The following is a 27,342-nucleotide window of genomic DNA, read 5'->3' as shown; positions in this document are numbered from 1 at the left end:
CAACATTTCATTCAACAATCGTTCTTCTTCTCCTTCCTCTTCTTCTTTGGCACAATTACTGTTGCTGGCCAAGTCTTGCCTCTACCACTAGTGCGATTGTCTTTCAGTGACATATTTTTTAACCATAACAGAATAGTCCGTATAAGAAACGGACTAGGTATGGAGGCACGGTCGATTCCGGACTTGAACCCTTGACGGGTATCTTGTTTGTTTGGAATATGCGAACCCATGAATACACATCCATAAATACAGCAATTATCCGCAGTACGCGATACTCGATATAAGCGAATTCGCAGTACGCGATTCCTCTAAATTTGATAGCTCCGCGTGTTTTTGCAAATATTTTAATTCTTTCAAATATTTTATCCTTATTTTGAATTTCCTTAATGTTCTTAATGCATTTTGCATTAAATTTGTACAATAGATACCTGTTTTCTCACAAAAAACTTTTCCCTACCTGTCAAATGAAGATTTATCAAAGTACACTGGACCAAAGTGGGTAAAGGGATCAGGTGGGTTTATAGGTTTGGCCGGAGGAGTGGATTCGATTATGATACGTATTTTTTCACCCATACTACGAGACATCAACCACAACAGCCATTGGAATTCACACGCATACATCGGCAAAAGATCGAATTCCCTCCTGTCACTTTGTATTCATTTTTCTACCGCACGGCGGTCAAATCGTTCGGGATAAGTGCACCTGTATATTATGCCCACTTTGCACAGGACGGGGACCGACCTGTAGTAATTTATCGATCGTGATGCAAACGCAAGTTTTCTAATTAAACTGTCACTCAAATATCAATTAAACCAAAAAGCATGCTATCTAATAAAAGTTTAACTATTGAATATTGACTGTACTCCATTTATTAACACTACTTACTTGAGCGATCAATTTCTGTAAATCATCATTTTCGGAAATTAATTTTTGGTATCGTTCCTCATCTTCCTTTGAAATTCCAGTATCATTGCTGAATTTGGATTCGACCTTATCCTTTGGATGTCGCAATACTTCTATCACCTGCATTGAATGAACAAGTAAAATTCATGTGAATGATATGTTGGTGCGTATTGCTTTTTATACACTGTATACCTTCGGAACGAATATGAGTAACATGCTGAGAAAACAGCAAAATATGACAGCCAATGCAACAAACGCAAAGGAAGCATCTTGTTGTGAAGCTATCACCATGGCAACAGGGGCAGTTATCAGACATAGTACTACAACGTTGTAAATGCTCATTCCTACGTAGCGAGAATCGTTTATCTGCTTCACTTTAATGGAACGTGTTTCATATGCCAAGAATAGTCCAAATACCAGTATTAATCCTTTGAATCCATATATAACCCCTGAAAAAAAAAATCCTTTCTTTAATATTCTCAATTTAAAATTGTATTATAATGGGCGCGAGACCGTGAGCGGTTTCGGACACTCCTGAGGCAGGCAAGACCGCAAAGCGGTTGTAGTGCCGGATAAGTATTATAAATTGCAAATGTATAATTAGCCAAATAATAGGTTTCTCTTGTGCAATTGTAATTGTATTTTTTTTAATTTCTCGTTTAACTGATAACGGTGATCCCTGTGAATGTTATTAAGTCTAATCGAAGTTTTAATTAAATAGATAGATCTAATAACTTGTTAGTAACTCGTTTCGAAGTCTTTTTGTAAAGGATTGTAATGTGGCTCCAAAATCGAAAATATGACATGCTTCATTAAATACCCGAATCATAGAGTTGACGGAGGAATGAAACTAAAATCTGTAAACATTTATTTACACTGTTTTCTGGGTGAGTTTCTAATGTGAACGGCATTATTCAACAAACGCAAGAGATTGTTTTAACAGCCCAGCTGCTACAAATAATGACGGCTGTTGAAAAATGTTTCAAATGTTTCATGGGTAAAATTCGTCATGAAACAATCATTCCGTGAAAAGTTACAAAACTATGTTTGTTTGTTTATTTGTATTTGTTAAGGGATTGGCCATCATTGGCCGTATCACTGATCTTATAAACTAATCTTATAATAACATAAACCATCACGGTACAATGTAACATCAGCACAAAATAAATACCAAAGAGTATCACAGCAAGAAATACAGGTTAACACAGGGAATTCCAGTCAAATAAGTCATAGTATGCATTAAATCTGATAGCCATCGCAGTCAAAAGCTCATTACCGCTATATGCACGTCTAGTTTGGTCAACTGTTAGTAGCCTATAGTTTCTTTAAATATGAGCAGGTACGTGGAAATTAACTCTAGCTAAAAGGTCCGGTCATCTCTCCTAGGATGATTTTTTCATGAACCCGCCGTTTCGCGACGAGTAGCGAGAGACTCGAGTCCAAAAATTAAACAGCGGGCATGATAACTAGGTCTCGCTGCCACGTTACGCCAGGGTGTGAACCGTAAGACCAAACGGGTGAATTTTTTCTGCACTGACTCAATCTTATTTGACCATAATTACGACGATGGGCACCAAGCTACTGAGGAGTATTTTAAGATGGATCTGGCTAGTGATTTGTAGAGTGCGACAAGACAATGTGGGTCGGAGAATTCTCTCGACTGCCTGCGTATAAATCCTAGCATTTTGTTCGCTCTATCAATAATTTCATTATGGTGCACATTAAAGTCAAGTTTACGGTCAAGAGTAACTCCTAAGTCTTTTACTGCACTGTGTCGTTGTAATTTTGTACAGGAAATGCATGGAGGAACATTTATCAATAGAAATTTGTAAGTCGTTGTGCAGACACCAGTCGGAAAAAGATGCTTGCAGGACAAGACAATTACCAAAACACCTCATAGGAAGAAAAAGTCTATCCGCGCGGCTACATGAGGTGAAATATACAGCGAAATGAACTATTTGACAGGTGAAATATCTGACAGGTTCGGCTAAAGGGTTGGTGGCGACACAACATCCGCTTTCGAAATTCTATTAAAAATAATATCTTCTTAAGCAAAACATTCCCTAATTGGAAGAAATTATGAACTGTTGACTCAAAATTGACGAAGTACTCGATTTTGAAGTTATTTAATGGATTTAAATACGATTTTGTGTATGATATTTGTTTACATTGCACATCAGCTGGTTGCTGTGATGCTTTATCTGTCAGATATTTCGGCTGTCAAATAGTTCATTTCGCTGTATATTTCACTTCATGTGGCCTAGCGATAAGATCGTCCGCATACAATAAAAATTAAGATTCCCTTACTACAGTAGTAACGCCATCGAAAAATGTCCAAGGTTACTACCAAAATGAGTTGATATATCAGGTGGGCTTATCCAGTGCAATTTGACGTCTAAAACCTGGTTTGACGTCGAAAAAGAAAACCTGGTTTGACAGTTAGATCCATAACAAACTGGGTGCTTTGATGATTGTTTTATACACTTTTTTCAAAGTCTATCCCAAATTTTCACAATTTTACACGATATTTAAGACCAATCGGAGGTCTGTTGAATGAAAAAAAAAATGAATTTATCACGGGAACTCTTATGAGTTCCTATCTTTAAGTATGGTATTGGTTCGGTTGGTACATTGCTCCATGCTTGCTGACTGAACGGATTCAATAATTGTTTTCTACATATCAGATTTTGCTAGGGAAATGTGTTGTTGTAATCCAGTAATCTTCAGATCATCAGTTTAATCCAAGAGCTGGCAGTCACGGAAGTTTTTTGGCTTCTTTATTCGTGCTATGCCTGAGTAAATCCAAAGTGGGTAGAAAGGAGGTGTTGTCATACAAAACATTTGGCCATCAAGGCTTTACCGCAGGGCTCCACACAGCATAACACGGAGCCGCAACATAACAACTGATAGCTGCCAAACGCTTCAGAAAACGCTTTATTCCTGGTACCATGTTTTGAATATCCTTAGTAGGCCGCTCATTGCTCGTAGAAAAGCTACCAACCTACTCCGATGACCGAAAGTTGATGAAACGCTGTTGTCAATCTGAATCTCAAAATGGCAAAATGCCAAACGCTAAGAAGACATCTCCTCTATATGCCACCATGGAGTAAAACCACATACCATATCTGCGCGATACCGTTTAAACTTCAAGGCATACTAGATTTTGTTATGAAACAAACTGCTTAATTGTGTGTTGATGTATAGGTGAGAAAGAACACTATAAGCCCACCTGATATATACACTCACATTGGTTAATACCCTGTGACACGCCTGACCAACTCATGAATTCCCTAGATGTCATGCATTCAACTTTGACGCGATACCGACGATTGGTGAGGTAAGATTCGAACCACTCCACTAAAGGGGGAAGAAAATCCAAGACGAGCAAGCTTCGCCAACAGCAAGCGGTGATTCACCCGATCAAAGGTGGCCTTAAGGTATAGATGACATCTATCTGGGCTCCCGAAGCGAGTGCAGCATGGCAGTGAGATACAAACTCCATCAAATTGGTGGTCACACTGCGGCGAGGGAAGAACCCGTGTTGGCGTGTTGATATCAGCGAGCGGCAACAGTTCAAGAGCGAGTTCTGGACGACGACTTCAAAAACCTTAGCACCTGCAGGCAAAGTAGTAATGCCACGGTAGTTTTCCACTAAGCTCTTATCCCCCTTTTTATGCACAGGAAACATGTAGGACGATTTCCATGCTGTTGGAAACATACGCTGATTGAGCGAGAGTGTGAAGATACGAGCCAGAGGTCCGGCCAAAACTTCGCTGCATTTGGCAAGAACTGCGGTTGAATATCATCAGGTCCAGGATTGTAGGATGGTTTGACCTGCTAGAGCGCCTTTAGCACTGAATCTCTGGAGATGTTTATGTCACGCACATCAACATCGACAGCGTCGGAGGGCACGTTGTTGAGAGCAGCATCCAATGAGAAGCCCGGAGCTTCAGTGGTTAACGAACTCATGAAACGATCGGCAAATAAATTGAAGGTTTCCTCTTTGGTACACGAAGTTGTTCCATTGAAGGAAACTATAGCTGGCAAGGAGCTGTTTTTCCGTCTTGTGTCGACATACCTCCAAATTTTTTTCGGTTTTCTTCTTAAGCTGGACTGTATACGAATCAAAAAACGATAGTGAAGTTGTCTATTATAGCTTCTATATACATTGTGTGCACGGATGAACCGCAATCTCGATTGTTGTGTTGTGTTGTTGTGTTTGGTAAAACCGATAGAAAAAGATTTATTTCAGTGGACCACGGTGAACCTTGGCGTGGACGTTTTATAGGTCAACAGGCAGATAAATGTTCCGTACATTTCCGATTGAACATATCGACCGCATGATTTACGTCCGGATTTCCATCAAGAAATGACCAGTCAGAGGATTGCAGTAGATCATTTAGAATCAAAACATTAGTGCGACTGTAGTCGAGCATGCCTGATTCTTGATGTGATGTTGTAGGGAACTCATGATGTTCTGCTTTGGCTAAGCCGTTCGGCAGGCACAGCTGTATAGGCGGATGATGGCAATCAATAGCAACTATGGGGTAGGGTGTTATTGCCGGTGAAGAGCATTGTTGCAGGATATCGTCGCATACTAAGATCAAATCGAGGTAGTTATTCGATGCATTATGAATTTTGGTAATCTGGTACAATCCGTTGCTATTCATACAATCAAGAAGATGGCGACAGTTGTCCGTGATCCTCGATCATCAGATATCCAATTCATGTTTGACAAATTGAAGTCCCCGAATAACAAACACATTTCGTTAGCTTTACACGCTACGTCTTCAATAGTTGAACAGATTGTGTGAATAACCGACGTGTTATTTGCCATGTCAGGAGGAACATACATTGCGCCGATAAAATACGTTTTTTAAAGCTGTAAATCTTTAACTATAGTTGCTCGACAGTATCTGATGTAGAACATAAGAGTACTTGCAAATGTGAGGCGATAGCTATGAGAACCCCACAACCTTTGGTTTTCTTACTATTTCTGTCATTACGGTCCTTTCTGAAGATTATATAATGGTCTGGAAATAACTGTGAAGAGTTAATAGAGGAGTCTAACCATGTTTCAGTGAAGATAATGACGTTGTAATGAGTAGTAGAAACCTCATGACATTTAGTTTTTCTTCTTCTTTTTCATTTTGGCTCAACAACCGTTGTCGGTCAAGGCCTGCCCGTACCACTTATGGGGTTGGCTTTCAATGATTTTTGGATTACCCCCCCCCCCTCCCCCCACCCATAGAAGGATAGTCAGTCTTACGTATGGCGGTACGGTCTATTTGGGGCTTGAATCCATGACGGACATGTTGTTAAGTCGTACGAGTTGACGACTGTACCACGAGACCGGCTGAGTTTTTAGTCCTCTTATATTTTGATATAAAAATAACAAATCATCAGTATTGTTTGAGGAGGCAGGAATGACATGACCGTCGTGCGTTTGTGTGAGTGTAGGATCCGTACTGTAGCAATAGTGTTGCTAATGTTGCGTAGTGTTGGGTTCACGATCGTTAAGTAGCGTGATGCGCGTGAATTGATTATCGGTGTTTATAATTAGTGGGTTTGCGGTGTGGATGAAGTGCGTGAAGTGTGTGCTGAAAAAATTGTGTGATACAACAGCTGTGGTGATCGTATATCCTGCGCTGTAGATAGGGTTTTAGGTGTTGAAAGTCTCATTGGCGGTAGACAAAAATTTGCACCTGGCTGTTGAGCTCGGTAGTCAACAAATTCACGCACCGATAGACCAAGCGGCCAAGTATCGGGGGAAAGAGCCCTTTCACGTTGAGTAAGAGGCACTAACACCTTAAAGGATATAAATGAGAGTGTTGCTGTGTTTGTGCCTTGTCGTTTAAGGCAATATGCAGTGACATCCTCAATGGACAAAGCTTGTTTGACCATTTGCACTATTTGGTCACTGGATGTATCCGGAGCGAGCCGGGAAACATACAATGCACACTTTTGCACCGTAGACTGAGCGGGGAATATTTTGATCGAAAATGTTGTTGTATCTTTGTTTGTACCAGTGATCATGGGTGGTGCTCGATTTCTGGGATACATATGATCAATCGGCTTATTATGTTGGTTCTGGTTGTTATTGTTTTGGGTGTTGATGGGTCTGGCGCCAAATGTAAACAACGTACGGTTGTCAGTAGCGACATCCGAAAACAAACGTTTTGACCGATTTATGCGACGAATTTTAGCGGGGGGTGGCTGCTTCCTGGAGTTTTAACATCGAGCTGGCTCATCCGTGCAAACTCAGTTTTAATTTCATTAGTCAATGGCTCCATAACGGTCTTGATGCTTTCGGCGACTGTTGTTATTGCCGCCTTGAAGCCAGAATGCATGGCTGCGTCTTTTACGAACTTGATGCGCGGATTCATAAATACGTTGTTGCAGCCAATACAGCATCAGTGTAATTGTTTATATTCCGAAATGCGCAGGATCAGATCAGCGGGAACCGCACAGGCAGCAGCTGATAGATGCCTCCGCAATTTCCATAGTGCAGGCGTTGCAAATACGGGCCATTCTACGGGAACGGTGGAGGTTTTCGTTGCAGCAACAAGAGTGATGGCGGTCAGGACGCGCAAACTCAGATGCAATCCGAAAAACGAAATTTACGCGAATTGTTGGTCAGCAGAGATAAACGCACTATTGAACGATAATGGAACGGTGTTCTAAAATACTGTGATTATACAAAAACCGGAAAATTGTGTGATAAACAGCGTGATTTCCAAGAAAATATACTGAGCGATATGCGAATGCGACTTTTACGTTAAACGTCAAACATTTACTATGAATTTCTCTTAGTAAGATTGCGGATGTTACATATTTTGACATTTAAGTGTTTTTCAACTGAGAAACAATCCAGTTCGCTAACTTAACACATCCAGTTAAAAAAAATCCAGTAAAACACATCCAGTTAGCGGTCAACTACTGTAATATGAGGATTTCCCACTGTAATATGAGTTTATGTTTCTATTAAGATGAATTGTATGTTCTTACCTAACCAGACTGAATTATTATGACTCTCGCAGTGTTCCAGCTCCGGTCGTATTTTAACGTCATCATTAGATGAAATCGGATCTTCCAGTGGAAATGTTTCCAGTCGTCTTTGAAGAGGATCCTGCATTTGCCAGGTGAGTAGTATCACCAAGTCCACTGCCAAAAGTCCCGATACCATAGTATAAAGTTTCCACGGCTCTACTTTTTTCTACAAGGTAGAGTAGGAAATCATATTATTCCTCTTCAGTTTCATTCTCAATTACTAATCACCGAACCTTAGGGTCTGTTTTAGTTTTCGTTGTAAAGCGATGAACACGCCAAACTTTGCTAAACATTGCTCCATACGCTAAGGTAAAACCAGTAGAGAGAATCCATGCTCGTGCTTGGCATACCTGTTTCCAAAAAAAAAGGAAAAAAATAAATTGTTTTAATTGCTCTCTTTTTAAAGCATCCTGAAAGTACAACTCTACCTTAGGATAATTTTCAGCGGTTATAAATTGTCCATCAATACCAAGCAAAATGACAGAAACGAGGCATATAATAACACCAAACAGCATGATAGTATTGCAAACTGGATGTGACGATTGAATAACCCTGCAAGTTGATTTGGTGTAGTTTAGCAAATATTTTGTGAAATAAATGAAGTATGACTTGGTCATGCGAAAAACAGCTATCATCAATAATAAAGTGCATTGTTTAAAATCTTTGATTGCCTGCCAACTATAGAATGTAATGAGGGACGAGTTTTGCGTATTGGTAGAATGTGTGTGTTTATAGTTGGCCAATTTTTCAAACCCAAATTTAACCGAGAGGCCAGACGAGGCGAAATATACAGCGAAATGAACTATTTGACAAGCAAAATATTTGACAGGTAAAGCTAAAGGGTTGAGGGGAATCAAGGTGGATTAAAAATATCAGGTGGTGGATAAGGGCCTTTGGGGGGTCGCCATAGTTGAGGGACTTTACGTCATTTTAAAACCGTTAACCATTGGTTTACGCACACAAATCTTGGCAAATAGAACAGATTTCATTATTATTATGTGCATTTTTGTGTGTCTATTGATTTTATAGAAAAAATGAGATATATTAACAAAAGATTTGATGATTTGTTTATACACAAAATTTAAAATCATGTGAGTAAGAGTTCTAATCTCGCGTAAATTGTCCATGCTCCTAGTAGATAATGAGGAATTAATCTGAAAATTGAAAAAATAATGATTTCTTAGTTTTTATCATCAAAAATGTCGAAAACACAATAAATTATAGAATAAATTCACCGAATAACACAAAACAACACACTTTAATCGATGTTTTAATGTTAAATGAGAACTCGCAAAGTCCGAAATATATTTTTAAAGAATATTTAATCAAAAAAATGGGATGGATAAATTATATGAACAAATTTAATAAATGTAAACAAAGTTTGAATCCTGGGGACCTTACGTCAAGTGACAAAATGACATTTCTCACCTTGACATAACTGTTCCGGCTTTGGTATAAAAATCATGTTAATTATTAGCGTGTTTGGCGGGCGCCATGATTGAGAATTGTAATGTCAAATCGCATTAAATTTTTTATACACCTCTCCAGCCTTTCCCGATTTTAATACCGGAGCCCCCAGTATTGTTATATCAAGTCGTGAAATGTCAATTTGCTTTGAAGCACTTCGCCTCCTAATAACCATACACCTTGATTTCGCTGTACAGTGGAGCGCCGTTTATCCGGGCTCATCGGGACATGACCTTGCCCGGATATGCGAATAACACGGATAATGAGTCAAATAATATATTTTATCACTAACTCCTGATTAGTTTTAAACAATTCAATTTCTTGATAAAAAATAGCTTAATTTCTATTAATTTCATGTTTTAGCCATGAGTTATAGTGTTTTTTGTCCTGACAATGTGCTCTGACAACAGTTTTTGCAAATATCCTCCTCATAACGCAATGTCAACTTTGTATTGAACTATCATTTCTAAACAGCACGAATAAACGGACAGTCGGATAAAAGGTACCCGGATAAACGGCGCTCCACTGTAGATTTCACCTCGTCTGGCCTAAGGCCCGTGTCTGTGCTCCATCGCATGCGATTTTATCGCACGTGCTGTCAAACGCTTTTTCGTATAATATTGCGATTATTTGGATGATTTTAATAATATAACGATTATGAAAAATTAAGTTGAGATTGTTCCTACTAAACACCACACATTTAGTTTGACAGATAAAATCGGATGCGGCGTCCGACGAAATCAAAATTTTTTGATTCCGTCGTACGACGAAATCGCACGTCCGACGTGATCTGTCAAATCCCATATAAAATTTTGACAGGCCTTCCGATAAAATCGCATCCGATGGAGCACAGACACGGACCTAACGGTAACATTATTTCCGTATAGATCTGGACATGGACGTTCATATCGGTTGCCATGGACAACGGTGATTTTGACAGGAGTTTTCAAGCAGCAATCGTTCCGTGGAAACAAGGCTTACCGTATTAACACACGATGCGCAATCTCAGATTGCGCATATATTCGTTTTATCAAAATATATGTCATTTCGCGTAGCCAACTCTGAGCTATAAACGTCATTTCCATACAATTTCAGATTGCGCCAAGATTGCGCATAAATTTTCAAGATTATATGTCCGAGATATATAATTTTTTTTTGACAGATAAATATATCAAACCGACCCGTTTGACAGATAAATATATGCGCAATCTGAGATTGCGCATCGTCTATTGCTACGGTTATGCTTTATAATTGAACCGGCATCTGCCCACTATAAGCATCATGTAAAAACATTCCAACTAAAAAGCATTCATCTATTGAATTTTGATAGTATTTTAGTGTTATAAAATACGGTAGATTATACGTTGATCGGAACCACCTCAACAATAGATTCCGATGTAAAAAATGGATCTGGCTTAAATTAATGGGAATTAACTACGAAAAACTGCAAACAACGCCGGTGGTCAGCTGACAGACATTTAAGACAGCCTTTACTATTAGCACGATAATGGTTTAAAATCAATCAGTCAATGAATTAAATTAAAGCACGATGTTAAGCACGATGTGTCTGTGTTAATAAAAGAATGTTAAAGCTATAACAGTTACCTTCGATGTCTGTGCCAAATGTTGAACACAATTAGAGTTACCGCGACTAATATGCCAAAACTCGATATTGTACTCATACAGATAAACAGTGGCAATGAAACTGTTCTTAACACCCTTCGTACAATCGTTCGATCCTGTGGAACCTACAAGTGGCAAGAATTGTACGAATTATTTTTTCATTTGCGCATTAAATAAGAATAAATAACGACAAATATTAACAGCTAACCTTTTCTCCATCCCATTTTTCCTTGTCAAACCAGGTGAGATTATCAGCCTGTGTATCGTAGTAACCCAACTTGTAATATTGTCCATCAATCATTTGTTCAATCTGAGTTAATGCGATTCGATCGCCTTGAGAGCTGAAAGCAACCACGCCCTGTTGAGGAAAATAAGATATTGAATAAAAGTAAATCTAATCGGTAGTTATATGCTGTGTGTAATGTTCCACTTACTGAAACGCCTAGAAATTGTGTGGAATTCATGGCGGCATAAATAGCGTTCGCTATTTCCTTATCGGTATATGTAAAATCTTTAAGATTTTTTCCCGAGTTTTGCTCGGTAAGCCTTTGCATTGTCTTGTTGAATGCAAGGGCCACACTCCATACTGCATCGTAGGCGAGTGGAGCTTCTTGATATCCCTCTGGGTACCGGTTATGGTTGATGTCATATCCCTCATCAATTAATGCAGCATTCAAACGTTTCCTAAATTATGTCAAATTTAGTGTGTCCATCTTACTATTATTAAATGTTTTGGGTATATTGTCAACATACCGAAAATCTTCGGATGACATTCCTGAGATTGTTTTTTGATTGTTCTGGTTCCACATAAGTGCTTCAGTGGTCAAATGGCCTTCGGCAGCAATTTTCATTTGTTCTTTAGTGCATGAAATGTTTTCATTTTTCAGGTTCACCTCGTACCAGTTATCCTCGTACCACCCTTAAAGGATCGTTAGGATAGTCATATAAAAAGAAGGTGACATAAAAATCTACACATTAAAAAGACAAATTACTAACCAATGAAAAACCATACGTATGCTCTCCCGTATAACTGTTGTTTATACATCTCACATAGTACACGACGTGCAGCAACCACATAAAACAATCCCACTATAATACGAGCATCCTGCCGTCGTAAGTTCCGTACTGCATCCGTAGGATCAGAAAGGAATGATTGTCTTGTTACTATTTCGATGCCAGCGTCTTTACATCTTGTTTCTAAATCTTCCACTGTCTTTAAGTAGAATTGGTTAAAGGAATCAGATGATCGCATATCGATGGCTTAAATGCAGTATCCTACCGATATAAACACTTCCTCTGCTTGTTGTAAGATGGCAACTCTAGACCAACCAAACTTCTGCATCAGCTTAATTCTAGTGGGATTATGTACAGTAGCAGATGGATGTGTTCTGAAGAGCGTTGGAAATCGACTTCGATCGGATAGAGCTGGACTGGAAGCACCGTAGCATAGCTAAATCATATGGAAGTAATAATGGAACTGTATGTATATATCTGTATACATGTATACGTGTATAATATAACATAATAGGCCCGATTATTAAACACAAACGGAAATGACACAAGACAAGTGCGTCAAGACAAACGGAAAATAGGTATGCATTTTGAAACCGTTCTTGTGACAGACAAGTTTCGTTAAATTTTTTCTTTCGTTAAAGCTGTGTCGATGTGTCAAAATGTTCAAAATCAAAACAAAAAAACGTAAACAAGTTTATTTAAGACACGATCGTTTATCAAGCTAACAATCCTTGTTTAAAACATCGAAATGATTTTATCCCACTTCGTAAGTGACGATAGCGGCAGTGAAGAAGAAACAACGGTAGATCTGGCAAAACAGCGCCGACTGCTTCGAAGTGTTTTCGACCCGTTACAGCTTTATAACCAAGCGTGAGTTAAGCATACGGATCATTTGTGCAAACCGTGTTATACATGTTTCATTTCGTGGTTGTTAATTTCACATTTAAGAAAAAAATTCGTGCGTCGAAGGAAATTTTCCTTAACATTCTGGCGGAGATCGAGCCCTCCGAGTATTTGTTATTACTAAAAGTGTATGCAGTATTAGATGTGATAATTTCATGTGCGTATGCTGTTGGTTGTTGAAGCAGCCACTCACTGAAGAAGTTGCTGGAATCCAATGCTGTTGAACACACACCAGGTGCGTGAGCCCTTCATCTTTCGACTACCATCGAAGAACAACAGAGGAAGGAAATAACAGCAGCTTCTTAACCCAAAACAGCATCACGTTACCAGTATCTCCAGCTTATCGCCATTTGATGGATATGGCAGTACACATATTTTTATTTAAAATGATAAAATTGATTATTTCTGAAATAAAATACTTATTTTTTGTCGTGAAAGCAACAGCAAAAACTCTGTTGTTGTGTTTTGTCGGTCAAACAATCTGAGATTGGCGCCTTTTCGTGACAAAAAGCTGACGGAAAGCAGTTTGACAATTATGGATTTCCGTTTGTGTTTCATAATACGTATCTTGGTAGTATGCTTGTGAGTTTGTGTTTCGTCAAATTTTTTTTCCAACACACAACACAAACGGATGTCATAATACAAATCTTCCGATTTTGACAACTTGTCTTTACAATTTGTGTTTAATAATCGGGCCTAATATATATAGTCAACTGCCGATGGGACTGTCAAACTAGGAGGGTTTTCCAATGAGAGAGGTTGAACGTTTATAAAAAGTTCTTCAAGTTCAACACGATTACAGATTAAAGCATACATCATTCATCAACCATGGCAACATACTCAAATAAGAGAGATTTCAGAGGTTTTCCAAATTAAAGGGGCAATAATGTACTGAAGATGAAGGGACTGTCAAAAACTGTTCAAATATGAGTGGTTTTCAAGGACCGTACCCTACCGGCCAAAATCGAAATAAAAAGGCAACGGATCCCAATAACTGTCTATTAATTGACAGCTTATGTGTGACTAGACGACTCGTCGAATTGTTGTCTTTTTGATGTCTAATAAGATTTATTAGACTTCTTGTCTAATAGTCGCCTAACAAGTGTCTAATAAGCCTTATTAGACTTACTGTCACAAACCTGTCTCATAATTGTCTAACAGGTGTTATTAGATGATATATCCCAACAAGTGTCTAAATTCAGTCTTTAAGCCGTCTTTAATTTTGTTAGAAAGATTGCCCATCTACATGGATGAAATTGTCTAATTTGATGAAGAGTAACATTTAAGAAGGAAGCGGAATATTACGCCAATTATTCAAAGACTCTGCTAAACACACAGTAACACATGAATATTGTTTAAGAAAACAATAGCAGATCTGATTATTAATGGCATATTCAATGAGCCTTCACAACACAAACAACTTTTTTGTATAAAAACATTTGTATCACAACTATCACAAGCATAAACCTGAAGCATTTTATCTGTTTTTAGCGTTCCAATGTGAATAATTCTGTTTATCCCTCATTGCAGATGTACAAGTTTTCATCATCACTGGACTGAGTTCGAAACGCTTCTACACACACAACAATGATCTGGAATAAACACGAAAAAAGTTGTTCACATCAAACATATCCGCAAAGCGCTACAAATGTGACGACGTAGAACCTTACAATTTTTTTCTGCTGGTGGTTTTGATATTTACTGTCTAATAATTACTTCCATTCGTGTACCTAATAGATGCCTAACAGACAGACAGTCTTTGTCTATTGGGCTGGCTAATAGACATCTGTTGTGTTTTGCACTTTTACTTTTATTAAAACACTTATAACGTACATAATAAATAAAACATAAACGAAACAACCAATACACTTTAAAATATAATAGTACGGTGGCCGCGCACCAGCCGCACCGAGCGCCCCTGCCGAGAGCTCCTGCTCGATCGGCTCGCTAACACACTCTAACTGTGCGCTCGGCACACACTAAGCCTTGCGCTGCTTAGTGTGTGCGACAGTGTGTGTGACACACTGTCGTCCTCCTGGACGTTGACCGGTGGCAGCGCAACTGCCACGGCAAGTCCAGGGGTCGGCACGGCTGCCCACAACATCTCCCCCTTTTAATACCGAAGGGCTCGAACCGACGCGGGGTATTCCACTAAGGGAATACCGGCGTGGTGAACCCTTCCGACCGATGCTGCCAAGATGTGGGGACCCCGATGTTGGTGCGCTGAGCAGCGCTGGCTGCTGCTCTCGGGCCACACCGCGATGGCGATGACGCGGCGGTGATGCTGCTGCTGTGCCGCTCCCTGGGACGGCGGCGATGGTGTAACGGCGATGATGATGACGATGATGATAACGATGATGATGATGATGCCGCGATGATGACGATGATGATGATGATCCTTGCCCCAGGGCAGCAGCGATGGATTTTTTTGTCCGATGACGGGCGGTAGAGATGAAAATACTCGGGCGGCATTGTTCCTCGCCCTCCTACGATGCGTTGGCTCATCGCCCTTCTTTTATGCTGTGGCTGCAGTCGCAGCGCAATTTGGTGACGCCCGTTCGACTGCAGCCGGGACGGCATGCTACCTCGTTCCCTCTGGACACTGTGGCTGTAGCCGAGGCGCAATTGGCGACGCCTGTTCAACTACAGCCAGGGTGAAAGCGTTCGCGCCGATGTGTGCTGCTGTGTTGCAGCCGATGCAACTTGTGCGTTGCCGATCCTTGTTGTGCTGCCGAGGCGGAATGGTACGTCGCCGTGGTGAGAGGCAGGGCTCGAGCCGCGGCGGAATTGCTGCCTCGCCGATGATGTGCTGAGCTCGAGCCGGGGCGGTATTGCTCGTCGCCGATGGATCCTTGCACTGCTGCTGCTGCAGCTGGGCGGAATGCGTCCTCGCCCGATGAAGCTGGGGCTGCAGCATGGGCGAATGTGACGCCCATCCGATGTTCCAGCAGCAAGGCGGAAAGGTGCCTCACCTCTGGTGCTGCTGGCGTTGCTGGGGCTGCAGCCCGACGACCTTCCTTGTCGCCGAGAGTGTGTGCTCGGCTGCCCATGTGGTCGCCAATGATGGGACGGCAGCCGGGGCCTCGGTGTTGGCGGCGGTGGCGGCGGCCCGATGTTCCGCGGTATCCCAAAAGCACAGGGAACCGGTGCCAACGCGATGGCCGCTGCGATGATGCCGCAAAAACGAGATGGGCCCGATCGCGATGGCGTCCGCGGGTTCTTGTTGGGATCCCCCTTACGCAGGAGGATCCCATCCTCGTCGCCACTGTTGTGTTTTGCACTTTTACTTTTATTAAAACACTTATAACGTACATAATAAATAAAACATAAACGAAACAACCAATACACTTTAAAATATAATAGTACGGTGGCCGCGCACCAGCCGCACCGAGCGCCCCTGCCGAGAGCTCCTGCTCGATCGGCTCGCTAACACACTCTAACTGTGCGCTCGGCACACACTAAGCCTTGCGCTGCTTAGTGTGTGCGACAGTGTGTGTGACACACTGTCGTCCTCCTGGACGTTGACCGGTGGCAGCGCAACTGCCACGGCAAGTCCAGGGGTCGGCACGGCTGCCCACAACACATCTATTAACGATTTCGGCTGGTAGGGTAAAGATATCAGGTCAAGTTATAAGCCCGTTTTGACAGCTAGGTGGAAGAAGAATCGACGAAGAAAACTGACAGTTAGTTTTCCGCGTTTGGCGAACGCTTCAAGTTCTCGAAGGAAAATTTCCATTTTAAATCACGGGCTGTGTTCTAATAAACTAAAATATTCACCCAAATTGATCTCCAACAAATATTGACCATGCAAAACGTAAACAATCCATCAATACATATACAAGTGGAAAATCACCTGTCAAAATCGGTGCCCAGGGGGGGGGGGGGGGATCGCCAAACGCGCTATAACTACACCTCATTATACATTCCACCTTGGTGGTTTTCCAATTTGTGGAGGTCTCAGATTAGAAAGAGATTACATCTTCAAAGGTAACATCCTCCACCGTTTTCACCGTTTCCAAAACGTAGTTGACGTTGCATTTTCTATAGTCAAAAGAGATTGCCATAGTATGGATGTTAACTTAGTAAAAGTTCTGGCATCCATAGAACTGCAAGAAACTAACGCTGATCATCCTTTACTAGATTCTTATTATAGGGAATACAGTAAAAACTCATTTCGATGTAGTCTCTAAAAAAAACTATTTCCTTAAGACGAACATTTTGACGGTCCCGTAATATTCCATACATTTTATTTCTCTTCAAGATGAATGTTTCCCTAAAGCGAATATCCTTCAAGCTTCATATGCTATTTGGCAACCGAAATTCTGTAGGATGAATTTTTGGGTGACAGCCAAGGTGGATTAAAAATATCAGATGGTGGATTAGGGCCTTTGGGGGGTCGCCATAGTTGAGGGACTTTACGTCATTTTAGAACCGTTAACCATTGGTTTCCGCATACAAAGCTTAGCAAATAGAACAGACTTCTTTGTTAATATGTGCATTTTTGTGTGTCTATTGATTTTATCGAAAAAATGAGATATATTAACAAAAGATTTGATGATTTGTTTATGCACGAAATTTGAAATCATGTGAGTATGAGTTCAAATCCCACGTAAATTGTCCATGCGGCTCGTAGATAATGAGGAATCAATGTGAAAATTGAAAAAAAATAATGATTTCTTAATTTTTATCATCAAAAAATTCGAAAACACAATGAATTATAGAATAAATTCACGGAATAACATAAAATAACACACTTTAATCCAAGTTCTTATGTTTAATAAGAACTTGCAAAGTCCAAAATATATTTTTAAAGAATATTTAATCGAAAAAATGGGGTGGATAAATTAAATAAAAAAATTTAATAAATGTAAACAAAGTTTGAATCCTGGGGACCTTACGTCAAGTGACGAATTGTCAAAATGCAATAGAGTCCACCACCTGATATTTTTAAATCCACCTTGGTGACAGCTAACATACATATTGGTTATACGATTCCATGTTTTCCTTGTTCTTCTTCTTCTGTTTAGGTTGATGGATATACAGGCGTCCCCCGAGTTACGACCCCCTCGAGTTACGACGATTCGCAGATACGACGATTTTGATTTTGACAGTTGAAAGTTGTCATTGACAAGAAATTGATGCATTATTTTTTAATTTCTGGGCTGATAATCGTTATACACACATTTCCAAAGATTCCACAATTACCCTATCTTGAATATCTATATTGTGTACGGCTTTTAAAATATAATTATTACATTACCGAACATTATTTTAAATAAAATACACGATATCATAAATTCCAACTCTTCAAATTCGGTTATAAACTTAGTATTCATAGATATTCGACATACGACTTTTTCGACTTACGCCTTGCTTTGGGACATTTTTTCGGTCCCAAATACAGTCGTATCTCGGGGGACACCTGTACTCTCTTTTTGGGAGGTATAATCAGAGGCGTACCATCTGAGTTCGGGAGTGGACTGTCATCCATGTCTCCTTTTTTTGTCCAGGTTGGTTTATATTATGTCGTTAGTTACTTAGTCTTTTTTCCGTTATTTCCTCCGTTCATTTTTTTTGTATTGTATTGTATTTTGACTACCTTTGTTTGTTGTTTGATTTGTATACCAGGCTAGATTCGGCGATTTTTTTTCCATTTGGTTCCCATTCCATGGTCTTCAATTACGCTTTCATGTTTTCCCGTGGTTTCTTGGTTACTTTACCGTGCAGCCAGACGAGGTGAAATATACAGCGAAATGAACTATTTGACAAGCAAAATATTTGACAAGCAAAATATTTGACAGGTAAAGCTAAATGGTTGGGGGAGATACAACATCCGTTTTCAAAAATCACCTAAAAAGAGTATCTTCCCAAGCGCCACAGATTAAGCTTAAACGACTGGAAAATTGAATATCCATAGAAAAAAAATGAAAGCTCCACAGCTTCATTGGTTTGATCAATAGATGGCGTATTACAACTCATCATTATATTGCTATCCTTTTCTTGCAATGTGTTTCGACAAGTTGCATTTTATTATGACCTATATAGCCTTCTAACTTTCTGAGCAAAAATCTATATAAATGGTCGTGTGGTTAGATACGTGGGTATCAACACCAATGACCATTGCTCAAATCTCACTTGCTTCAGTGCTGGTGGTTTCCGTTGGAGTTTAGTATTTAAACAATCGTATCGCCGTTCTAGTTCTAGCGATGCATAACTTCAATGCGAAACCATACAACAGTACAGAGGAAATGAGAAAGCTCTCCTCCAAGCGATGAAGCTCAACTGGTTGGGGTATCCCACCAACAGAGAGCGCCACCAGCTTTTTTGCTATTTTTAGAATGAATGAGTCGTTTGCCGTCTGCTAAACGAAGTCTTTCTATATTCCGTTTAGGTAGAGAACTTGAGTCGTTTAGAAGCCGTTTAGTGGTCGTTTAGTGGATTTGTGGCACTTGGGTTCTTATGCGGTACATTCACAAATGGGAAGAAATGATGAACTGTTGACTGAAAATTAACGAAATACTTGAAATCGAAGATTTTTAACGGATTTAATTGCGATTTTGTACAAGTTATTTGTTTCCATTGCACATCAGCTGGTTGCTGTGATGCTTTATCTGACAGATATTCCCTACCCGCAAATTTCCGTTAAATGCCTTCTAATCGCCTTGTAATCGCCGGCGAATTGAAGGCGATCAGCAGTGCATTTAGCAGTAATTAAATGCCTTTGAAATATGTCAATGAAAAATTTCGCTTTTAATTTGAAATTTGAAATTGCAACTGTCAAAAGAAAACCTTACAAGCGTCTTCAGCACTGCACTGTTGTAGTGTTCCCAGATATGAGCGTGAGATTCGATAGCACGATTTACGTGTTATGATCTCTTGCGTTAAGCTCTGAGCTATTTCACTTTATTAAAGATGGTCTACATTATTCGGTTGTTAAAGACCAACTCATTGAAAGGTGATAATATACCAAACTCATTTCGATAACTAAAATAAAAGGAAAAATGAGATACATATTTCTCCCATCCTGATAATGAACGGTGAACATAGTGTAATTATTATGTTTTTTTAAAAAGGTATTATTTTAATTTCGCTTCACATAAATTTTGTTTAAAGTAATTATAGTAAGAAAAAAATAATTTAAAAAGAAATAAACGCAGAAAAAAGATCATAAAAATCTGGATTTGAACACACGCTTTCTCGGTTCGGAACCAAAAGCGTTGTCACTGCTCTATTTGGCAGTTACATTGGTACAGGTGCAAATTCAGTATATAAACAAGCTAAGATGGCGGTAAGCTATCTGTTCTCCTTGAATCAAAAAGTTGAAAGATTTCGAAGAGAACCCGTTACAGCCGTGAAAGTTTCGGTTGAAATCTTTATTCGCCTTCTAAGGCGACTAAGGCCTTAAATGCCTTCTGAATGCCTTCAAAGCCGTTTAATGCTGGTAGGGTTTCACCTGTCAAATAGTTAATTTCGCTATATATTTAACCTTGTCTGGCCTTGCGGTTATAGTACAATACGCTCGGTAATCAGCACTGTTGACAATCAAATTAGTGCGAAGAAACAGTGTTCGGCCAAAACACGAACCGTATCAATAAACGATGCGCAATCTCAGATTGCGCACATATTTATCTGTCGGATCGGTTTGATATATTTAGCTGTCAAAAAATATATATATCTCGGACATATAATCTTGAAAATTTATGCGCAATTTTGGCGCAATCTGAAATTGTATGGAAATGACGTTTATAGCTCAGGGTTGGCTACGCGAATTGACATATATTTTGATAAAACGAATATTTGCGCAATCAGAGATTGCACATCGTGTATTAATACGGTAACAAACCAGCTATTTTGTGGCTCCTCAATCCTCACCTCTCCACTATACACCGCCCTACCCGCAAATTTCCGTTAAATGCCTTCTAATCGCCTTGTAATCGCCGGCGAATTGAAGGCGATCAGCAGTGCATTTAGCAGTAATTAAATGCCTTTGAAATATGTCAATGAAAAATTTCGCTTTTAATTTGAAATTTGAAATTGCAACTGTCAAAAGAAAACCTTACAAGCGTCTTCAGCACTGCACTGTTGTAGTGTTCCCAGATATGAGCGTGAGATTCGATAGCACGATTTACGTGTTATGATCTCTTGCGTTAAGCTCTGAGCTATTTCACTTTATTAAAGATGGTCTACATTATTCGGTTGTTAAAGACCAACTCATTGAAAGGTGATAATATACCAAACTCATTTCGATAACTAAAATAAAAGGAAAAATGAGATACATATTTCTCCCATCCTGATAATGAACGGTGAACATAGTGTAATTATTATGTTTTTTTAAAAAGGTATTATTTTAATTTCGCTTCACATAAATTTTGTTTAAAGTAATTATAGTAAGAAAAAATAATTTAAAAAGAAATAAACGCAGAAAAAAGATCATAAAAATCTGGATTTGAACACACGCTTTCTCGGTTCGGAACCAAAAGCGTTGTCACTGCTCTATTTGGCAGTTACATTGGTACAGGTGCAAATTCAGTATATAAACAAGCTAAGATGGCGGTAAGCTATCTGTTCTCCTTGAATCAAAAAGTTGAAAGATTTCGAAGAGAACCCGTTACAGCCGTGAAAGTTTCGGTTGAAATCTTTATTCGCCTTCTAAGGCGACTAAGGCCTTAAATGCCTTCTGAATGCCTTCAAAGCCGTTTAATGCTGGTAGGGCGGACTCCCAAATAACGGGACTTAAATCCTTCATCGAAGGCCTGTCCTTTAACGGATTGCTGCAATTATCGGGGATTAAAAACCATCGTAAACGCCAACATGACATCATATTAGCAAATGCTAATGCTGCTGCGGTCTATTCGATTCATGTCTTCGTATCTACAACTCTTCCTCCCCTCCATAATCCTTTTCCTCTTTGTTATGTTTGCGTCTTTACCCTTACCCTGTCCTTAGTTAAATTATGTTTGTTAATCTCACGAGCAAGACAAAAGTAAGAGAAAATAAATAAATAAATAAATCAATAAAAGTAATGATATTTGATCGAAAAGATAAATACCGTTTTATTTTGTTTTAAAATAAGCTTTCTGTATAAAACATGTAAATGTATGATATTATAAAGAACTCATGGAACGAGACAAAAATAAAAAGTAATAAAAAAACACACCAAAACGTCATTCGATAATCCACACTCAAAGAAGTTTTCCTCAACATGAATATCTCTCTAAGCTGACGGTCCATTGAAGCTTCACCTTAGAGAGATTCCACTGTAGTTAATTCGGCCGTTTATGGGGGTATGTAATATATTTGTAGTATCAGGATGCGCCCAAAAGTTTTGTTTAAGGACCACTCAATTTGCAGGTAGCCTCTTGTTATATCTGAGCTACACTTCTGGCAGCACTGGAGCTGTCATACGCTATTCTCCATACACACCGTGGTATGAACAACTACCTTCTATACACACCGTGGTATGAATAGCTAGATTCTATATACACTGCGATCGCTTCCGCTACCGTTCTACGACACTTGAAGAAGAGAAGCCGAACTACAAGCACTACAGGACTACAAATATATTTAGACAGAGATAAAACAGTTCGGTTGTACAATTGATTTAATTACGGTTCCGCCCCATCTACAACAATTTGGCGACGAGAAGTACGAAGCTACGTGAATACTAGCAAGGCGCAATACATATACAAACAAGTTGCTGCATCGTGAATTTGGCTGTCTACTGCGTAATTTTACATTACAATGGCGCTTCCTAACCCGGTTGTCGACGATCCGGCAGTCGCCGGTCCCGCTTTGCCTGCTGTGAATGGTGCTGCGGTACCAGTTACATTTTATTTCGAGCCATTCAATCCTACTTCATCTAAATTTGACCGATGGTTAAATCGACTACAAATTTCATTCCGGATTTACCACGTGCGTGAAGCCGATAAACGCGATTTTCTGCTACACTACATGGGCGGCCCTACATACGATGTGCTGTGCAATAAGCTGAAAAATGCTGAGCCACATACGAAAACGTACGACGAGATTGTAGCTCTACTGAAGGAACATTACAGTCCTACTCCTTTGGAAATACTGGAGAATTTCAAGTTCGCGAGCCGTAAACAGCTAGAGCAAGAAACTCTAAGCGATTACCTGATGCATTTGAAGAAGCTCGCCCAAACATGCAATTTCGGGGACTACATGGACAAGGCCCTCCGGAACCAGTTCGTTTTTGGCATCCAGAACCGTGTGATACAGTCTCGATTGCTGGAAGTGCGCGACTTAACCTTGACAAAGGCAAAGGAAATCGCATTCGGAATGGAAATGTCTCATCGTGGAACCGATGAAATGCACAACTCACGTCAAAAAAGTGAGGTTCAGTACATCGAGCATGGAGCAAATAAAACTAAAAAAAGTTTCCAGTCATCGAGCCAAGCCAGTTCCAGTCAAAGTTCCGGTCGCCTGTCGAACAAACAGAATGGTGGAAATAAACGATGTTATCGTTGCGGGGATCCTGACCACTACGCAGACAAATGCAAACATAAAGCTACGATCTGCAAATACTGCAAGAAAGCGGGGCACCTTGAGAGGATGTGTCTCACCAAGACCAACGAGAAGGGGACGGATGACGCACATCACCTGGAGGAGCAGCCGTGTGTTATGAAGGATGTGTTACACCTGAACGCGATCCAAGGTATTGCTGGTAAGTTTTTGTTGAGCCTGTGGATAAATCAAAAACAGCTAACGTTCGAGGTCGACACTGGTTCACCCGTATCCTTAATCAACCTACAAGACAAACGAAAATACTTTAACAATTTTGACATTTCCCCTACTAACATTCGACTCGTGAGTTACTGCGATAATGACATTGGTGTGCTTGGGAAAATAACGGTAAAAGTAGTTGCAAATGGTGAGGAATTCACATTGCCTCTACATGTCGCAGAATCTAGTAGACATCCGTTGTTAGGGCGTGATTGGCTACTTGCTTTGAATTAAGATTTCAATCGTGTATTCCAACCTGGTACACATTCAGTTTCCTACTGTAGTGGCAAAAATCAGTCTACCACTAATGCATTGAATAACTTACTTACAAAAATTTCACGTGTCTTTGATGAACGTGTAGGTAAAATTGAAAGAATACAAGCTACACTTACTGTTAGGAAAAATACAAAACTGGTATACATAAAAGCTAGGCCAGTGGCTTTTGCAGTGCGCAGCACGGTTGATAAGGAAATTGATTATTACGTGAAAGAAGGCATATGGGAAAAAGTGGACCACTCAGAGTGGGCTACACCTGTTGTTGCTGTTAGGAAAGCTGGAGGCAAAGTGCGGTTGTGCGGCGATTACAAAATTACTCTTAACCCAAACCTACTGGTGGATGAACATCCTCTTCCAACGGTCGAAGAACTTTTTGCTACTGTTGCGGGAGGGGAGACATTCTCAAAATTGGACCTTTCGCAAGCTTACTTACAACTCGAAGTTCGACCCGAGGATAGGGACTTACTTACATTGAGCACTCATAGAGGCTTGTTTCGTCCCACTCGACTCATGTATGGAGTTGCTTCCGCACCTGCAATCTTTCAACGTCTAATGGAGGAAATTTTGCAGGGCATACCTGGCGTTACTGTCTTCATTGATGACATTCGCGTTACTGGTCCTGATACAAAAATGCATTTACTTAGACTTGAGGAAGTACTTAACAGATTAGATAAATATGGATTACGTGTCAATAGAGAAAAGTGTGACTTTTTCTCTGATCGAATTGAGTACTGCGGGTACATGGTGGACAAGCAAGGAATCCACAAACTTCGCGAAAATATTGATGCAATACAAAACATGCCTATTCCTAAAAATAAGGAGCAAGTACGGTCTTTTGTTGGACTTATTAACTACTATGGTAGATTTTTCCCTAACCTCAGTACTATTTTGTACCCACTGAATAATTTACTTAAAGATGACGTTCCATTTGTGTGGAGTGCTGATTGTGATAAATCGTTTACATTGGTAAAAAGGGAGATGCAATCCGATAGGTTTTTAGTACATTATGACCCGTCACTTCCGCTAATTTTAGCTACTGACGCGTCCCCATACGGGGTTGGGGCAGTTCTTAGTCATCAGTATCCTGATGGAACTGAACGGCCATTACAGTACGCATCTCAGACCTTTACTCGAACGCAACAAAAATATTCTCAGATCGATAAGGAAGCCTACTCGATCATTTTTGGTGTTCGCAAGTTTCATCAATACCTTTACGGTCGCAAATTTATTCTGGTAACAGACAATAAACCTATCAGCCAAATCTTTTCGGAATCTAAAGAACTTCCTACTATGTCTGCAATGCGCATGCAGCATTACGCGGCATTCCTACAGGCGTTCGATTATAAGATTCGACATCGCCGTTCGTCGGAACATTTCAATGCCGATGCTATGTCTCGCCTACCGCCTTTCAACTACTGACCCTGAATCGGAAATTGAAGAACCGGAGGTAGTCGAGGTAAATGCAATACAAACACTCCCACTGACTGTAGATGAATTGAGTGCAGCTACCCTAGCGGATGTGAATGTTCGCGAATTGCTACGTGCCCTAAGAACTGGAAACTCAGTTGAAGGGAAACATAGATTTGGTGTGAATCAGGAAGAATTCAACTTACATAAAGATTGCTTGATGCGTGGTAGCCGAGTATACATACCACCTGCATTGCGAAGAAAGGTGCTTGAAGAACTCCATTCAACACATTTCGGTATAACACGAATCAAATCACTTGCTCGGAGTTATTGTTGGTGGGAAGGCATAGACAGAGACATCGAAAACCTGGTCAACGATTGTGCTTCCTGTCAGGCTGCAAAGGCTAATCCTCCCAAAGTCACTTTTCATTGTTGGGAAACACCTACGGAACCGTTTCAGCGTGTTCATGCGGACTATGCTGGGCCATTCATGGGACTTTACTACCTCATATTGATTGACGCATACTCGAAGTGGCCTATGGTCTACGTTGTGAAAAACATGACTACGGAAACGACAATTCGTTTGTGCCGGGAGTTTTTCAGTACTTATGGATTACCGTCTGTCTTTGTGAGTGACAACGGTCCTCAATTTACCTCTACTGAATTTTCAAGATTTCTTAAACTAAACGGAATTACTCATAAACTTAGTGCTCCGTACCATCCAGCCACTAATGGACAGGCTGAAAGATTTATACAAACAATGAAATCTAAACTTAAGTCGCTACAATGTGATCGAGGGGAAGTTCACAGTGAAATTTGCAATATACTGCTCTCATACCGTAAAATGATTCACCCAGCCACCGGATTTTCACCTTCAAATTAGTGTTCGGTCGTCAGATCCGTTCAAGGCTGGATCTCATGATACCATCAAACGATCCAAACTCAAATGAATTTCAGTCTAAAATACGTGCATTGACTACTGGATCAAAAGTTGCAGCTCGAGAATACGTTCACGGAAACAAGTGGGAGTTTGGGACAGTTAAAGAACGTCTAGGTAAACTCCACTATTTAGTGAAATTTAATGACGGGCGGACCTGGAAAAGGCATATCGATCAACTACGTAGTGTTGGTGCAGGGCTATCGGAATTTACTAAGGAAGAAATTTCTTTGCGCCGTGAAGAGATTGGTGGTGAAAATTTCTACGACAACACTATCGCAGTCACTCCAGACATTACTACAAATACATACAACTACGATAACACTTATACATCCACTGACATCTCCCTCCCTGCTATCCCGACTACTCCTAATCCTGAAACGGGTATCCAACTACCGATTTCTAACGAAACAGCGGCAATTGATCAACCCACAGGGTCAGCGGACTTGCCGGTGGACCAAAGGTTGCGTCGTTCTCTGCGGACCATCAAGCCTCCGCAAAGGCTCAACCTATAACAACGAATTCTATTTTGCGCGGAAGAGCTGTTATATCTGAGCTACACTTCTGGCAGCACTGGAGCTGTCATACGCTATTCCCCATACACACCGTGGTATGAACAACTACCTTCTATACACACCGTGGTATGAATAGCTAGATTCTATATACACTGCGATCGCTTCCGCTACCGTTCTACGACACTTGAAGAAGAGAAGCCGAACTACAAGCACTACAGGACTACAAATATATTTAGACAGAGATAAAACAGTTCGGTTGTACAATTGATTTAATTACGGTTCCGCCTCATCTACAACACCTCTTATATCCAAAATACACATTAATACAAAATAGTTCCAGGAACTTTTACATAACCCGTACTGGAACTGCACGGCCGAGCGAACAATTGGCCGCGTGACCCGTAACCAGAGGAAGGAATGGTTTGATCATGAGTGCAGACGAGCACTCTCCGAGAAGAACGCCGCGCGTACCCGCATGCTCCAGCGCGAGACCCGACAGAACG

The 27,342-nt window shown here is 40.3% G+C and overlaps 2 protein-coding genes across 2 annotated transcripts; one reads left to right on the top strand and one right to left on the bottom strand.

Moving 5' to 3' along the window:
* Window positions 1–829: 829 nt before the first annotated feature.
* LOC121602905 (gamma-aminobutyric acid type B receptor subunit 1-like) lies at window positions 830–12,672 on the bottom strand. Its single transcript, XM_041931666.1, has 11 exons — window positions 12,324–12,672; window positions 12,041–12,257; window positions 11,798–11,963; window positions 11,479–11,728; window positions 11,253–11,402; window positions 11,027–11,169; window positions 8,383–8,506; window positions 8,188–8,304; window positions 7,913–8,120; window positions 1,097–1,353; window positions 830–1,024 (listed from the first exon to the last, which is right to left on the bottom strand). Exons 1-11 carry the CDS (start codon window positions 12,384–12,386, stop codon window positions 845–847), a joined length of 1,875 nt encoding a protein of 624 aa, XP_041787600.1. The 5' UTR covers window positions 12,387–12,672; the 3' UTR covers window positions 830–844.
* A 9,719-nt stretch (window positions 12,673–22,391) lies between these two features.
* On the top strand, window positions 22,392–27,132 carry LOC121602906. Its single transcript, XM_041931668.1, has 2 exons — window positions 22,392–23,645; window positions 26,760–27,132. Exons 1-2 carry the CDS (start codon window positions 22,703–22,705, stop codon window positions 26,837–26,839), a joined length of 1,023 nt encoding a protein of 340 aa, XP_041787602.1. The 5' UTR covers window positions 22,392–22,702; the 3' UTR covers window positions 26,840–27,132.
* Window positions 27,133–27,342: the final 210 nt, after the last annotated feature.

This window comes from Anopheles merus, unplaced genomic scaffold (assembly GCF_017562075.2).
Source record: "Anopheles merus strain MAF unplaced genomic scaffold, AmerM5.1 LNR4000695, whole genome shotgun sequence".
In the NCBI taxonomy this organism is placed as follows: Eukaryota; Metazoa; Arthropoda; class Insecta; order Diptera; family Culicidae; genus Anopheles; species Anopheles merus.
This window is presented reverse-complemented; position numbering and strand designations above follow the sequence as displayed.